The sequence below is a fragment of the Bemisia tabaci genome, chromosome 9, assembly GCF_918797505.1.
Source record: "Bemisia tabaci chromosome 9, PGI_BMITA_v3".
Taxonomy (NCBI): Eukaryota; Metazoa; Arthropoda; class Insecta; order Hemiptera; family Aleyrodidae; genus Bemisia; species Bemisia tabaci.
In genome coordinates this window covers 3,899,481-3,914,222 of record NC_092801.1, presented here as the reverse complement: position 1 = coordinate 3,914,222, position 14,742 = coordinate 3,899,481, and the positions used below count along the sequence as shown (strand labels likewise).

General features: G+C 38.8%; 1 protein-coding gene and 1 long non-coding RNA gene across 3 annotated transcripts in view; one reads left to right on the top strand and one right to left on the bottom strand.

The window, feature by feature from the left end:
* The window catches only part of LOC109041957 (uncharacterized), a 42,642-nt gene that overhangs the window by 4,738 nt on the left and 23,162 nt on the right, over positions 1-14,742 (top strand). For both annotated transcript variants that reach the window (XM_072304277.1, XM_072304276.1), the window contains exons 3-4: positions 1,673-2,002; positions 3,061-3,395. In XM_072304277.1, coding sequence (XP_072160378.1) covers positions 1,681-2,002; positions 3,061-3,395 — 657 coding nt within the window. In that variant the 5' untranslated portion in view covers positions 1,673-1,680. The remainder of the gene's footprint in view (positions 1-1,672; positions 2,003-3,060; positions 3,396-14,742) is intronic.
* Positions 8,031-12,866, bottom strand: LOC109042196 (uncharacterized). Its single transcript, XR_011900505.1, has 3 exons — positions 10,115-12,866; positions 9,436-9,590; positions 8,031-8,911 (listed from the first exon to the last, which is right to left on the bottom strand). It is a non-coding gene; the product is annotated as an uncharacterized lncRNA (long non-coding RNA).

Sequence of the window (14,742 nt, the reverse complement as noted above, 5' to 3'; positions counted from 1 at the left end):
GACACAAAATATGGCGTCTATCGAATTACCTTAATGTTAATTCGACGCTCCTACGCCGAATTAAAGGCCTAAATATCCACAGACACTTTCCTAAAGCTTCGAATGAGTTTTGTTCAAAATAAATGTTCATCAAAGACGCCCATCTACGGGCAAATTCTCTATTTGAGAGGCTTGAAGAACAAGGTGCATGAGTGCATTTTTTGAAAAAATTGAGGTATTAATGCATTCAAGTAAGACTTGCTCTGATGCATCCTCTGTGAAAAATTCGCTCCCAAATTCCAATTTTTAAGCTTTATAAAGTCAGTTTGATCTTACTTTGCGCCATAAGGATCCAAGTAATTTCGAAACTTCAAACACGTATTTCTCGAAGTAGCATAAAACGGCGCTTATGCGCCTTGTCTTCCAAGCCCCTTAATAACTGTGATACTCTGCTTAAGGCATAAAATAGTAATTAAAAGTAAACAGGTTTGGCGGGTATAGGATTTCAGGGTAGTTGTAGGTTTTTTGTGAGTGAGGAGTTCGAACTTCCTGAATCTAAGGGCAAATATATAAACACTAATTTTCTATTAATCAGTTAATTGCAGGTGGTTTTGACATGTTATACGTGTTCTGCTTATTTTAACGTGATTAAAAATATTTTATTGTGTTTTTATGATTGGGAAATCTGCAGAATTGAGCAATTACAAATGGAAACGTCGAACATTCTAGCGTTACGTCTAAGTCCCCAGAAAGTTGTTAATAGTATTTATTGCACGTGCGTACTTTTAGTGAATCCGAGACTTTCTGTCTAGTATTTTAAGGACGGCCCTGCATAGCAAAAATTACTTGACTAACTTTTTCAGCCTGGCGTTTAAGTCTCCAGAGATAAGCTGTTTTACCTGTAATGGACCACTAGACAAGTAACGAATTTAAACAATCTGATACATGTTTCTTAACAAGAATTTCACGTAAAACACGATTCGCGCAACGAAAATTACTGAAACCAACTCCTAACGAAGATATTAACGTTTTTATTTCACATTGGTTACGAAGAATTTGAACTGCCCGCTCACCAGAAACTCAAAGCTCTACGTGAGTCATATCGCGCACTACAGCGGTTTCAGCAAGCCTCTCAATCGATCAATATACATTTCCCATCATGTGTTGTGCAAAACTATAAGCAATTTGCTATAGCTGAGCCAAAGTGTTAAGATTGAGGTTGCCAGATGTTTATATCGCAGAGACTGTCATGATAACGTTTAGCGCTCGATGTGAATCACGTAGAGCATTGAGTTTTCATGAGCGGGTGGTTTGAATTCACGCGTCAAGAATCATTAAATATCTTCGTAAGGAGTTGCTTTTTGTAATTTTCGTTGTGCGCATCGTGTTTTACGTAAAATTTTGGTTGAGAAACATGTATTAGAACGCTGAAAGTACCTTGTCTAGTGGTCCATTCTGCTTTTTCAAAATTATTCTCCTTCGAACTTTTATGTTCAGGCTACGTAGTTCGTGTACGTATGTCACATGCAAATAGCCAAATCAGGCATTTCGTTAAATACTCAAACATGCAGAATTTTCAATATTTTGAAAATAAGAATTCATCAAAACGTGACGATTTGCGGTTTGTGAGTTTCACCATCGATACTCCTCTTCGTTGACATTTCGCTCACCATTTCCGAAAATGTCTGTCCAGGATCGTGAATGGATGACTCCAAGAAGGAATGCAGAACTCCGAGACAACCGAACAACCTTCAAGAAAGCATCCCAGAGGTCGCATCAGGCGTGAAATGCGAGGCGGACCCTCCGGATAACATCCCGGAGGCTATCCAGACAGTATTCATTAAGTGCGAAGTACCCGAATCGGACCCAGAACCAACTTCTGATACTGAATCTCCCGAGTTCGGTGCTCAGAATGTGAATAGAGGGACCGGACCTTCTTCGTGTGAAGGAAGTGCTCTCCTAGAACAGCCCCAAGCAGGATCCGCGGAGGCCGCCGGAATCTCGACCGAAGTGGAGAGAAGTGGTGAGCAGCCACCCCAACTAATCAAACTAAACTAACTAGTTGCACTGGAAAAAAAATCTCTGTGTATTTACTAAGAAAAGGGTAAAATTACCAAGAATTCAGGGTTCTATTTGGATTGCATTTTGCAAAAAGGAACCACTAGCATTGCAATGATGCTAAGATTGTGCAACTTCATCCTTTGCAATAAAATTGCGGAAATCGTGAAAAGCTATGAAATTTAGATGGTAATTTTTGTCATAAATTTACAGTTTTTAGCAAGTTAAATAGAAACTATTAATGGATAATCGGGTTTTTCCTCCAAGACAAAAGAAGTTGCACAATCTTAGCAACATTGCAATGCTAGTGGTTCATTTTTGCAAAATGCAATCCAGTTGAACCAACCAATAATTGGACTTAGTTAAGCAGAAAGGAACCAACCTACATTTTGGAAAAAATTGAGTTATGAGTGGTTTTGAACTCAACCACTGCTCTACTATCTATCGCCAAAAATTCAAAGGTTTTGTTGGAGCAAATTTTGCAGAAATTGAACTGGAAGTTTATCTTTTACATTGAGTCTTATGGAGGAGCCAAACTTTAAACCTCTTTTTCTCGGTTCGATCCCGATGTGGCTTGGTTTACTTTCTGTTTAACTCCGTTCATTTGATCCCAGTTTTCTCTTGGTAAAATTACCATTTATGGAATTGGTAATTTTAACGAGAAATGTCGGTAAAATTATTGACTTTCTCGGTAATTTTACTGAACCCCGGTAAAAATGCCAATATTTTGTATCGACTGTAGTAGAATTGCCGAGATAAAATGGCAAAGTTACCGGGATTGATTACCAATAAAAGTGGTATTCTTACCTGAAAAAACGGTAAAAATACCGGGTTTTAGGGAAGCTCACCTGTCTGTCTTCGTAAAATTACATTTACTTTAATGAAAATTGAACATTTTTAAATTACCGCGCGTGTGTAAGTATGTTCTCACTGATTCAATTAAATAATTTATCAATTTTTACGCTTATAACACTATAAAAATCAGAATAATCCTACTTATCTCTTTGATGTTTCTTTTTTCAGACCAGCGGGCCGGATCTCTCGAAGTAAAATCGGATTCTGACGAGAAAGTAGCCCCCCGGAACATTTCGAACGCACCTCTCAACGAAGGCCCAGCAGTTTCGACGAAGAGAACCCGGGGATCCAAAGAACCACTCAACTGCAGCTATTGCTCCCGCTCTTTTCAATTGAAAACCCTCCTAAGTCGACATTTGCGAACGCACACCGAAGAGAAACGATTCAGGTGCAGTCAATGCCCCGCCGCTTTCGCCGAGAAAAGCAGACTACACCAGCACACGCTGATACACACCAACGAGAAACCGTTCCGTTGTAGACATTGTCCCGCCTCGTTCGCTTTAGTAAGTTATTTGAATCAACACATGCTCACGCATACCGGTGAAAAGCCTTACGAGTGCAGTCAATGCACCGCCTCTTTCACTCGTAAGCGAGGTTTACAGGTTCACATGCTCACGCACTCTGTCGAGAAGCCGTTCAGATGCAGCCATTGTCCCTCCTCTTTCGCGACGAAAGACCGTTTGGTGATGCACTTGCGAACCCATACCGGCGAGAAACCCTTCAGTTGCAGTCAGTGCTCTGCCTCTTTCGCTCAGAAAGGTACTCTAGAAACGCACATGCTAGGGCACACGGGTGAGAGACCATTCAGCTGCGGTCAATGTTCCCTGTCTTTCATTCACAAGTACCAACTGAAGGAACATATGCGGAATATGCATTGCGAATGCATACTTGCGGAAAACCATAATTCTTTTGAATTTAATCTGTGAGTTCCTCTCTTGTTGGCTACTGCACTCTCCAAACCATGTTCCTATTGGTCGAAGTAAGAACCGAGATTTTTTCCTAAATGGCGGTTTCTGTTTCTGGTCGTTTCTTTGGAAGAACCCCTAGTACACGGAGAAAAAAAACTCGTGCGTGGGACCCGAAGTTTAGGTCATATGGATCTCTGAAGTTTTCAGATTGAGCATCTGAACACTTTAGGTCTAGCTGCCGAGGTTCGGATCACACATCTGAAACTTCAGTTCTTACATCTGAAGTACTTCGGTTCTCACATCCGAAGTACTTCGGTACATCTGAAGTACTCCAGATGTAAGAACTGAAGTTTCAGATGTATGATCCGAACCTCGGCAGCTAGACCTAGAGTGTTCAGATGCTCAATCTGAAAACTTCAGAGATCCATATGACCTAAACTTCGGGTCCCACGCACGAGTTTTTTTTCTCCGTGTAGCAGTGGCTGTTGAGAAAAGATGTAAAAAACCCGTAAATTTTAAGAGAACTTAAAATTTATTTTAAGCCACCCTCTCCGGTGGGCTTTCCGTCCGTCAGCCCTTCATTTCCGGTTGCACCGGTCGAATCTGACTCGCGGTTCAAGTCCCTTAAAACTACATTAAGAACGCCTTCAATTCAATGCTTCTGCACTAAATACAGCAAAGCATTTAGAAATGTATGCTAGGTGTACGGTTAGTGGTATCTACGCCTTCTCGAAGGCGCTTCTTGTTGGCGCAACGATCGCTCTACTGGTGCGTTCAAGTACCCGCCGATTTTGATGACTGATCAATTTATTTTGGAGAGAATTTTTGAAAACATCTAACTTACGGAATTCGAAAGGGTTATTTTTCACTTCTCACTGCTGTAACAACTTGAATTTTTCAAGATTTAAATGTTGCGTTGATTTAGACCTGCAAATAAGTTCATATCGATTCCTCTCAAATTAAATTGCCACTAATATTTGAACTGTGACCCCGCTTTTTTCTGCGATAATTTGAACTGAGGCTATGATTTCTTAAAAATAGGTCAAATTTGATCTTAGACAAATCATTACCCGGTCAAGAAAGGCCAAACAAGAAGGGAAAAAAAAAAACGTAGTAAGCGATACAAACTGAATGACAGGAACAATCTCCAGGAAATCCTAGCGAAGTTAAATTTCATTTGCCTGAAGGCTACCTTCGGGTACGATGCCCCTTCGTTTCCGCTCGATGCCACACTCTCCGGTGGGCTTTCCGTCCGTCAGCCCTTCATTTCCGGTCGCTCCGGTCGAATCTGACTCGCAGTTACAGGCCCGGACCGAATTTGCGGTTCAAGTCCCTCAAAACGACATCAAGAACGCCTTCAATTCGATGTTTCTGCACTATATACAGCAAAGTATATAGAAATGTATCCTAGGTGTACGATTAGTGGTATCAACGCCCTCTTGAAGGCGCTTCTTGTTGACGCGGCTATCTCTCTACTTGTGCGTTCAAGTTCCTGACGATTTTCACGATGGATCCATTTCTTTGAGCCACAAATTGTGTAATCATCTAACTTACGGAATTCTAAAGAGTTATTTTCCACTCTCACTTCTGTACCAACTTGAATTTTTCAAGTTTTAAATGTTGCCTTGATATAAGCTACGGAACCTTAGGCGCGTCTGGACGCCGGCGTAAAATGCTGCTACCGAGTCGAGGGCGAGAAGACGCTCACATTTTGGAGCACGGCACCTTAGGAGCGGAATCCGTGGATTTTTTCCGCTCTGTCCGCGTCAATTTCTCGAATTTTCGTTGATCGGACAGTATGCTTGGAGCCGCGAAAATGGCTGGACGCGCGTTTTTTATCTTTGCAATGTTTGACGAGATTGAACAAGAAGAATTTCTACAATGCCCACTGATGAGCAGTATTTTTGGGAATCGCCCAGCTAATCGGGGTTTTCTCTTGCGGCAGAGAGAGGGCGCATTCACAAATCTAATCACACGTCATCTTATGGATGATGACACACTTTTTAAGGAGTACTTTAGGGTAACGCCCGCGGAGTTCCAGTTCACTCATAGTGCAGTGGAACAAAAATTGGAAGTGCAGGCATATAATCGGCACGTGACACCAATATCCAGTAAGGAGAGGTTGTGTATAACTCTCAGATAAGTGAAAAAGAAATGATTTATTAGTTATGTGGAAACAATACATTGGTACATAAATGGAAAATAACAATGTAGTTTACAAATTAGTAAAGAATGTGTTATCATTAGCAGTTTCATCGCTTGAGGAAGGGGAATACACAGCTGACACCGCAGAGTTGGAAGGCGGCGAGTATACTGCTGAGTTTAAATTATACTGTGAAGTCCCCAAATAATTTGATGTGGACATAGCGTGCACGGGCGCGGCAATTTGCTCTTGTAATGCTCTATACTCTAAATTAACGACAATGTTTGATGTTTCGCGTTTTGCTTCAAGTTGAAGGAGAGGAGGTAAATTTATTACAGCTGAAGCAATGCCCTTGAAGTAGTCCCGAATTGGGTGAGATGGAGTTTCTGTCGGCATCGGCGGTACCTGCCGATTTCTTTCTGTTTCAAGGAAGCTGTTCATTAAGTCTAATCTTTCCTTAGATTGCTTTTGGAACTCCGAGAACGCCCTATCCCGAACTGAAGCTCTTTTCTTAAAAGGACTTCTTTTCGGTGAAGCTTGACGTTTTGGTGTAGCTGAGTTCGTAGGTATGGATTGCAATGCGCCCGGTGCTACTGTTTGGGATTTAGAGGTTGAGGCCTCCAAAACTGGGGAAATGACCGTTTCAGATGCTGCACCATCATTTGCCTCTTCCTCACGTATTAAATCGTCATTCGCACCATCGCCTTGAGTTGTATCGTCATTATCAGGCTCCGCAATATTTCCAATCATTCTTAAAATAAAAAAAAAACAAGCAGTTCCAACGCCAAAGCGCTGGAGGGCGCTTCTTTGAAGCATATCGTGCTGAAATGATGAAAATTTCACCTATAACTTAAAACACTTCTCCAGAGGCGGTTCCAGCAATTCCGCAACACCACCTTTTTTCCTTTTAAACCTATGCGATTTAATTGATTCTTGTTGAAGCACTTGGCCTTTTCAAGAGTCGATGCATTTACATAGGATTAAATGCAGAAAATGCTGTGTTGCCAATTTGCTGTAACCGCCAATGACTAACTCCCAAGTAGCATGGATTGCAATTTCATTGCAATGGATTGTGAGTTGAATGTAATTTTTGCTTGTTGCCTATACGTTCATTTGAAGGCGTTGAAAAAGTTGCAATTATATTGGAATGAGTTTGCAAGAAATGTAGGTTATGCTTGTTGTCTAACCTTTCTTTTCAAGGCACTATAAAGACTGCAATTTCGGTGCAATCTTTTTGAAACAAATTCGAGCGCCGGCAAGCCCCACGAAGCGCGATGTCTATTTATCGTCTTGACCGGCCATTAATATTACTTTCCCCGTGGCCGAGCGGTAGAGTCTTCGCTTACCGACTCGATGAACACGGGTTTGACACCTGCTTCTTGATCTTGGTTTTAGGATACGCCGCACTGCGTTTTCACAAGTTTTATTTATTTCTAACACACACACCAGGAGGTCCGTCCCTGGCCGCTGGAAAATTTAGGGGTTGAAATTTAAACGTCCTTAATATTGAAATTTCTTTGTAAAAAATTGTAACTGTTTTACAATGAGAGGGTCAGATGTTGTAAAATAATTGAAATTTTCTCGCAAAAAATTTGAAATCACCTGGAAATTTTATTTTATTTTAATTGCAATTTTTTCGTTGCAAAATGCTACTTTGGTATATAAAATGAATTTTTCACTTCTGAAATAAGTAAATAAATGGTCATTAGGTATTTAAATTTTTTATTATCATTGTAAATTATACATAGAATTCTATACAATTTATCGGTAACATCTTCACAGTGCAGGTATTTTGTTGACTTTACAAAAAGTTCATTACAACGGACGTTTCAATATTTACGGTGAAAGTATTAATTCATATGAGTTGGTTTCATGTTTTACAATTGTTAATTAGTACAAGTAAATAAAAAAAATAAGAATAACATGAAATCCGTTAAATTGCAACTGTTTAGGAATGATCACTGTCTTTTTCAATGATAGGTTCCTGAAAATTCCATGCATAACGCTGACTTTGAGAATTTTCCAAGAGGCAACAACGCAATACTAAGTGGTGGACGGATATTTTTATGAATAAGTTCAAGAAGTTCAAGTAAAATTTCATACCGTAGGGTGGAGGAGAGGAAAAATACACACCTATTCAAATTTTTCAATTTTTTGGGTTTAACTGACGACTGGGAGGAAGGCTGAATTGAGGTATCCACCTTCTTCACTTCGACTTTTGGCTTGGAAGCTGCATTTAAAAGAGAGGTTGATGCTTCCTTGGCATGAACACGAACATCCTTGGAGACACTGAAAAAACAAATTCAATAATTTAGATTTTTATTAAAATTAATTTTTATGTCATTATCTTTCAAAATGTACGTTTTTATTGATATTCTCAAAGCATATTGGGAAATACAGCTCATGTGCAGACTGAAAAATTGTGCGAGTGTGCAGGCGTTATCGCCATTCAGTTCTTCTCTTGAGGAGATTATATTTTGCGTGAGAAAAATTAAATTACTTTGGAAAATTTTTGCGATTAAAAACGTGTAACATGGAAAATTTTCTGATCAAAGCTTTGATGAATCGATTAGTATTCACGCTTACTTCTGAAAAATTATGTACCGAAAAATTTTCTTACATTTCCTATGATTTACCTGACTACAAACTGATATTTTCAGGTTCCTGAAAATTCCATGCATAACGCTGACTTTGAAAATTTTCCAAGAGGCAACAACGCAGTACTAAGTCGTGGACAGATATTTTTATGAATAAGTTTAAAACGTTCAAGTAAAATTTCTTACCGTAGGGTGGAGGAGAGAAAAAATACACACCTATTCAAATTTTTCAATTTTTTGGGTTTAACTGACGACTGGGAGGAAGGCTGAATTGAGGTATCCCCTTCTTCACTTCGACTTTTGGCTTGGAAGCTGCATTTAAAAGAGAGGTTGATGCTTCCTTGGCATGAACACGAACATCCTTGGAGACACTGAAAAAACAAATTCAATAATTTAGATTTTTATTAAAATTAATTTTTTTGTCATTATCTTTCAAAATGTACGTTTTTATTGATATTCTCAAAGCATATTGGGAAATACAGCTCATGTGCAGACTGAAAAATTGTGCGAGTGTGCATGCGTTATCGCCATTCAGTTCTTCTCTTGAGGAGATTATATTTTGCGTGAGAATAATGAAATTACTTTGGAAAATTTTTGCGATTAAAAACGTGTAACATGGAAAATGTTCTGATCAAAGCTTTGATGCATCAATTAGTATTCACGCTTACTTCTGAAAAATTATGTACCGAAAAATTTTCTTACATTTCCTATGATTTACCTGACTACAAACTGATATTTTCAGGTTCCTGAAAATTCCCTGAATAACGCCGACATTGAACATTTTCCAAGAGGCAACAATGCAGTACTAAGTCGTGGACAGATATTTTTATGAATAAGTTTAAAACGTTCAAGTAAAATTTCTTACCGTAGGGTGGAGGAGAGAAAAAATACACACCTATTCAAATTTTTCAATTTTTTGGGTTTAACTGACGACTGGGAGGAAGGCTGAATTGAGGTATCCCCTTCTTCACTTCGACTTTTGGCTTGGAAGCTGCATTTAAAAGAGAGGTTGATGCTTCCTTGGCATGAACACGAACATCCTTGGAGACACTGAAAAAACAAATTCAATAATTTAGATTTTTATTAAAATTAATTTTTTTGTCATTATCTTTCAAAATGTACGTTTTTATTGATATTCTCAAAGCATATTGGGAAATACAGCTCATGTGCAGACTGAAAAATTGTGCGAGTGTGCATGCGTTATCGCCATTCAGTTCTTCTCTTGAGGAGATTATATTTTGCGTGAGAATAATGAAATTACTTTGGAAAATTTTTGCGATTAAAAACGTGTAACATGGAAAATGTTCTGATCAAAGCTTTGATGCATAAATTAGTATTCACGCTTACTTCTGAAAAATTATGTACCGAAAAATTTTCTTACATTTCCTATGATTTACCTGACTACAAACTGATATTTTCAGGTTCCTGAAAATTCCCTGAATAACGCCGACATTGAACATTTTCCAAGAGGCAACAATGCAGTACTAAGTCGTGGACAGATATTTTTATGAATAAGTTTAAAACGTTCAAGTAAAATTTCTTACCGTAGGGTGGAGGAGAGAAAAAATACACACCTATTCAAATTTTTCAATTTTTTGGGTTTAACTGACGACTGGGAGGAAGGCTGAATTGAGGTATCCCCTTCTTCACTTCGACTTTTGGCTTGGAAGCTGCATTTAAAAGAGAGGTTGATGCTTCCTTGGCATGAACAGGAACATCCTTGGAGACACTGAAAAAACAAATTCAATAATTTAGATTTTTATTAAAATTAATTTTTATGTCATTATCTTTCAAAATGTTCGTATTTATTGAAATTCTCAAAGCATGATTGCGCCATGATTGCACAAACTTTCTACAAGGCCCTCTTTCTGAAAACAAGGCAAAATAAGATTCACTTATTCAGCAATAAAAAGCCAGAGAGATTCCTTATTTCAGCACTCCATTCAGTTCTTCTCTTGAGGAGATTATATTTTGCGTGAGAATAATGAAATTACTTTGGAAAATTCTTGCGATTAAAAACGTGTAACATGGAAAATGTTCTGATCAAAGCTTTGATGCATCAATTAGTATTCACGCTTACTTCTGAAAAATTATGTACCGAAAAATTTTCTTACATTTCCTATGATTTACCTGACTACAAACTGATATTTTCAGGTTCCTGAAAATTCCCTGAATAACGCCGACATTGAACATTTTCCAAGAGGCAACAATGCAGTACTAAGTCGTGGACAGATATTTTTATGAATAAGTTTAAAACGTTCAAGTAACATTTCATACCGTAGAGGTTGAGGAGAGAAAAAATACACACCTATTCACATTTTTCAACTGTTTGGGTTGAACCGACGACTGGGAGGAAGACTGAGTTGAGGTATCACCCTTCGTCACTTCGACTTTTGGCGTGGAAGCTGCATTTAAAAGAGAGGTTGATGCTTCCTTGGCATGAACAGGAACATCCTTGGAGACACTGAAAAAACAAATTCAATAATTTAGATTTGTTTTTTTTTTTTAAGAATTCTTTATTCCAAAAATTACAAAGTACATACATACAAAGTAACAACATGGTATTGTGGAATATAAATTAAACTTGGCAACAACTATCCTCAGTACTATTGAGATATTAATTTGCACTCTGAAAAAGGTTAATACAACTACCAAAAGGGTTTAGACATGGCCGTCTTGGACCAAACTCCGAGGGGGTCGTACAACTGCATCAGGGGAAAAACACGCTAGAAAACCCTGATATTTCTGAAGGATAAAAATAGATAAAATAGGGTTAAACCCTATGTTGTAGATTGTGGGGAAAACCCCGAAGGTAAAAAAACCCCACGAAGTGGTGGGTTCACCTGGCGCCCACGAGGAGTGTAAAAAGCCCCCCGCTTCGTCCGGTATATACCCGTCGTCGCTCCGTTAATTAGGCCAGTCCGTCTCTGCGAATTCACCTCCGCTCCTCCCGTGCGCCGCGCCGACCGAGCTAGAGAATGTGGTGGAGTCCCCGCCCCGCGGTTGAGCAATGTTGGCTAGCTTTACAGCTATGCGACGTTTGGATTCCGCCGTCTTATCTCGTGGCAACCACATAAGGCCTCAGCTACTCACGGAGTCGTACAGGAACACACACACACTTGAAGAGTTATCACTTGGAATCGGATGAAACGCCTTATCAGATTGATAAGGTGGTTGCGACGGTGGCAACTGTAGAAATCTCTTCGTTTTCACGAAATAGTGAAGAAAGATAACTCACGATATCTTGGATATCGCTCTGTGCAGGCTTGTGGTGCATAACACATTGTGTTAAGCCACGGATTGCGCGTCTTTCGGCACCACACACGGGAAGGTAACTTCAGCACAACGCACAAAAATTGAGGAAAACGCGGGAGCGCGCCGCGAAGCGACGCGCACTCGACGAAGGCTAGAACGAGACTCATTTAGATTTGTATTAAAATTAATTTTTATGTCATTATCTTTCAAAATGTACGTATTTATTGAAATTCTCAAAGCATGATTGCGCAAACTTTCTACAAGGCCCTCTCTCTGAAAACAAGGCAAGATAAGATTCACTTATTCAGCAATAAAAAGCCAGAGAGATTCCTCATTTCAGCACTAATGGAGAATTTGCATGCACAATTTTTATCGTTTCATCTGAAAGTGCTTAAGGAGCTGATCTCACAGTATTTTGTACAGTTTTTGTACGAAATTAGGAAAGCGTTACTTGAATCCTATGATAACTTGAAAGGCGCAATACATCGCCTTCTAAACCAATTAAAATTCTCGCCAAAAACGAAACAAATAATTAATAAAAAAGTTGACTTAAAAAATATTTTAAGAAAGCGATTTTTATTGGAGTTTCTGTAGTGGTATTTCATATTTCCCGCCCGTGGTGACACGTGACACCTGCTCCAGATCCTCCATATTGGATCCCTTTTTGAATGTACGTTTCATGTAGCTTAGCACATAGAGAAAATACAGTAGGTGGTGGCAAGCGGAGAAATGTACTTTTCTACGTCACAGCTAAAAATGAAGCCGCTCTTCTGATTGGTCGAGAGGATCGCGGGAAAACCGAGACCTCTTTGAAATTTAAAAAGGAGCGGGAGAGGTTGTGAGGTTCCCACTTATTTTGGCTCTAAAAACTCGTAACTATGACTTTTTATGTTTCATTTAAATTAATCATTGTACATAGCACCTATATTCATTGTAAATAGCTAGAGACTGTCTCCTGACTGACCCACCTATTCAATATTGTATATACATTATAGCCAGCATAATTAGGATTAATACTCTGTAGTTACCTATTTCACTAATAAAGAAAAGAAAAGAAAAGAAAAAAAAATGTTTCATTATGTTTTTCCATCAATGTTCGACTGTAACTGAAAATAATTTGTAAGTTAAAAATATATATTTCATATAATAACAACTTTTATCTCGTCTCGTCCCGTTTTGAAGGTATGAACATGTTAAATTACGTTCTGTGCGTCCAAAAAGCAGAAATTGGAGAGTCAAGGTAACTAATGTTTAATTATATGACTTTCAATTTGTTAGTTTGAGTGGTGATTTAAGTCTTTATACAGGTTTTTTTAACACAATTTTCATCGCTGCTGACAAATAACGCACACATCACCTCTAGTCACGCACTATCGCCGAATTTAGTTTCACGCGTAGGCCGTGTCAAATCAAATGTAAAGGAATGCACATATTTCTGGCTGGCAAAAATACTTCCAACTGATTCTACCTTCTCTTCACAAAACATGAGGGGGAGGATGAGGAATTGGCACAGTAAACGCATGCGTTGAGCGGTATGTTATTTCGTTGAATATTTGCTACTGCTTAGATGGCAAAGTGGCTTGAAACAGGGGGTTTTCCCCGTATAATTGCTGTACGCAAATTTGAGGCGGCCTCTAACAGCAATCTGTTTCTTCATGCAAACAGCTAGCCCGATACAACATCTGCCATCTATGATCAGACTAAGTTTAAATTCATTTCAGTCGTTAAAAACCAGCCTGATTTGGCGAAAAAATGCATTGCGGTGATTCAAAATTGACAGGAACAATCTCCAGGAAATCCCAGCGAAGCTAAATTTCATTTACCTGAAGGCTACCTTCCGGTACGGGTGGATTTCAGCCAATGGGAGAAAATATGGGAAAGACGTGTAACTGGTTGCTCAAAACTTTCAGTTATAATATTTTCTCTCAATGTTTGGTTTTTTGCGTAGAACCAGGTCACACTAACCACGAAAAAATTCCTCAGGAGATTTGAATAGCTCTAAACCTTTTTTTCAACGTGCTAAACAGTGAAAATGTCAGTTTTGTGACGTGTAACTCGGGGGTAATCAATGTATCAAATCGTTATATAAATAAACCAGGACCTTTTGCGAGCTTTGTCTAATTTTTTTTTTAAGTCTTGAATGTATATTGTTTGATATAATATGCATTGAAACACCAGAAAACTATATTATTCAATTGAATTTGAGACTTGAAGCGCGTAACTCAATAATATGTCAGTTTGGTGAGGCTATGCGTTTTAGTTTGTGGCCACTCAAGAGATAGCGCTTGTGTGCGGATTAAGGCATGACTGAGTGCGGAAAAGTAGAACGAACAGACGTGAACTTGATAAGTCCACATATTTTTTCCAATTTCAGCATAATTTCAGTTTTTCCCATGATTTTTGGAGTGTCTCACTTATTCAATGTCAGTTTGGTGACGCTGTTTTCCATCAAAAATTTTGGTCGAATATGCAAGGAATATGTGAGCAAATATTTTTTTCTTACATCTACAGGTAGCCTCTCGACCTTAATTCAATTATTCGTTTGATTTTGTTACTCTAAATTGGGAGGAAAAATTAATAACAGCAAAATGTCAGTTTGGTGACGTCACCAAACCTGACATGTCCAAACCTAACTAACATGTCAAGCTCGGTAAAGAAAAATAATCGTAAAGATATTGCGATGCACGTAATTAAATTCTATATTATGGAGCTCTACGATAACAGAAAAATAGTCTATAGCTTGATACGGCCAGATCACTTTTCAACTTTTTTCAGAACCATTTTCTCCCATTAGCTGAAATCCACCCATACGTAGCCCTTTCATTTTCAGTCGGCACTATAAGAGGTTTTATTGACGTCCGCTGTGTTGAGCCTTCATTTCTGGTTGATACTGCAAGCTCCGGTTGAATTTTGGTACGTCGCACAGTGCAGTATCCTTATGGACGGT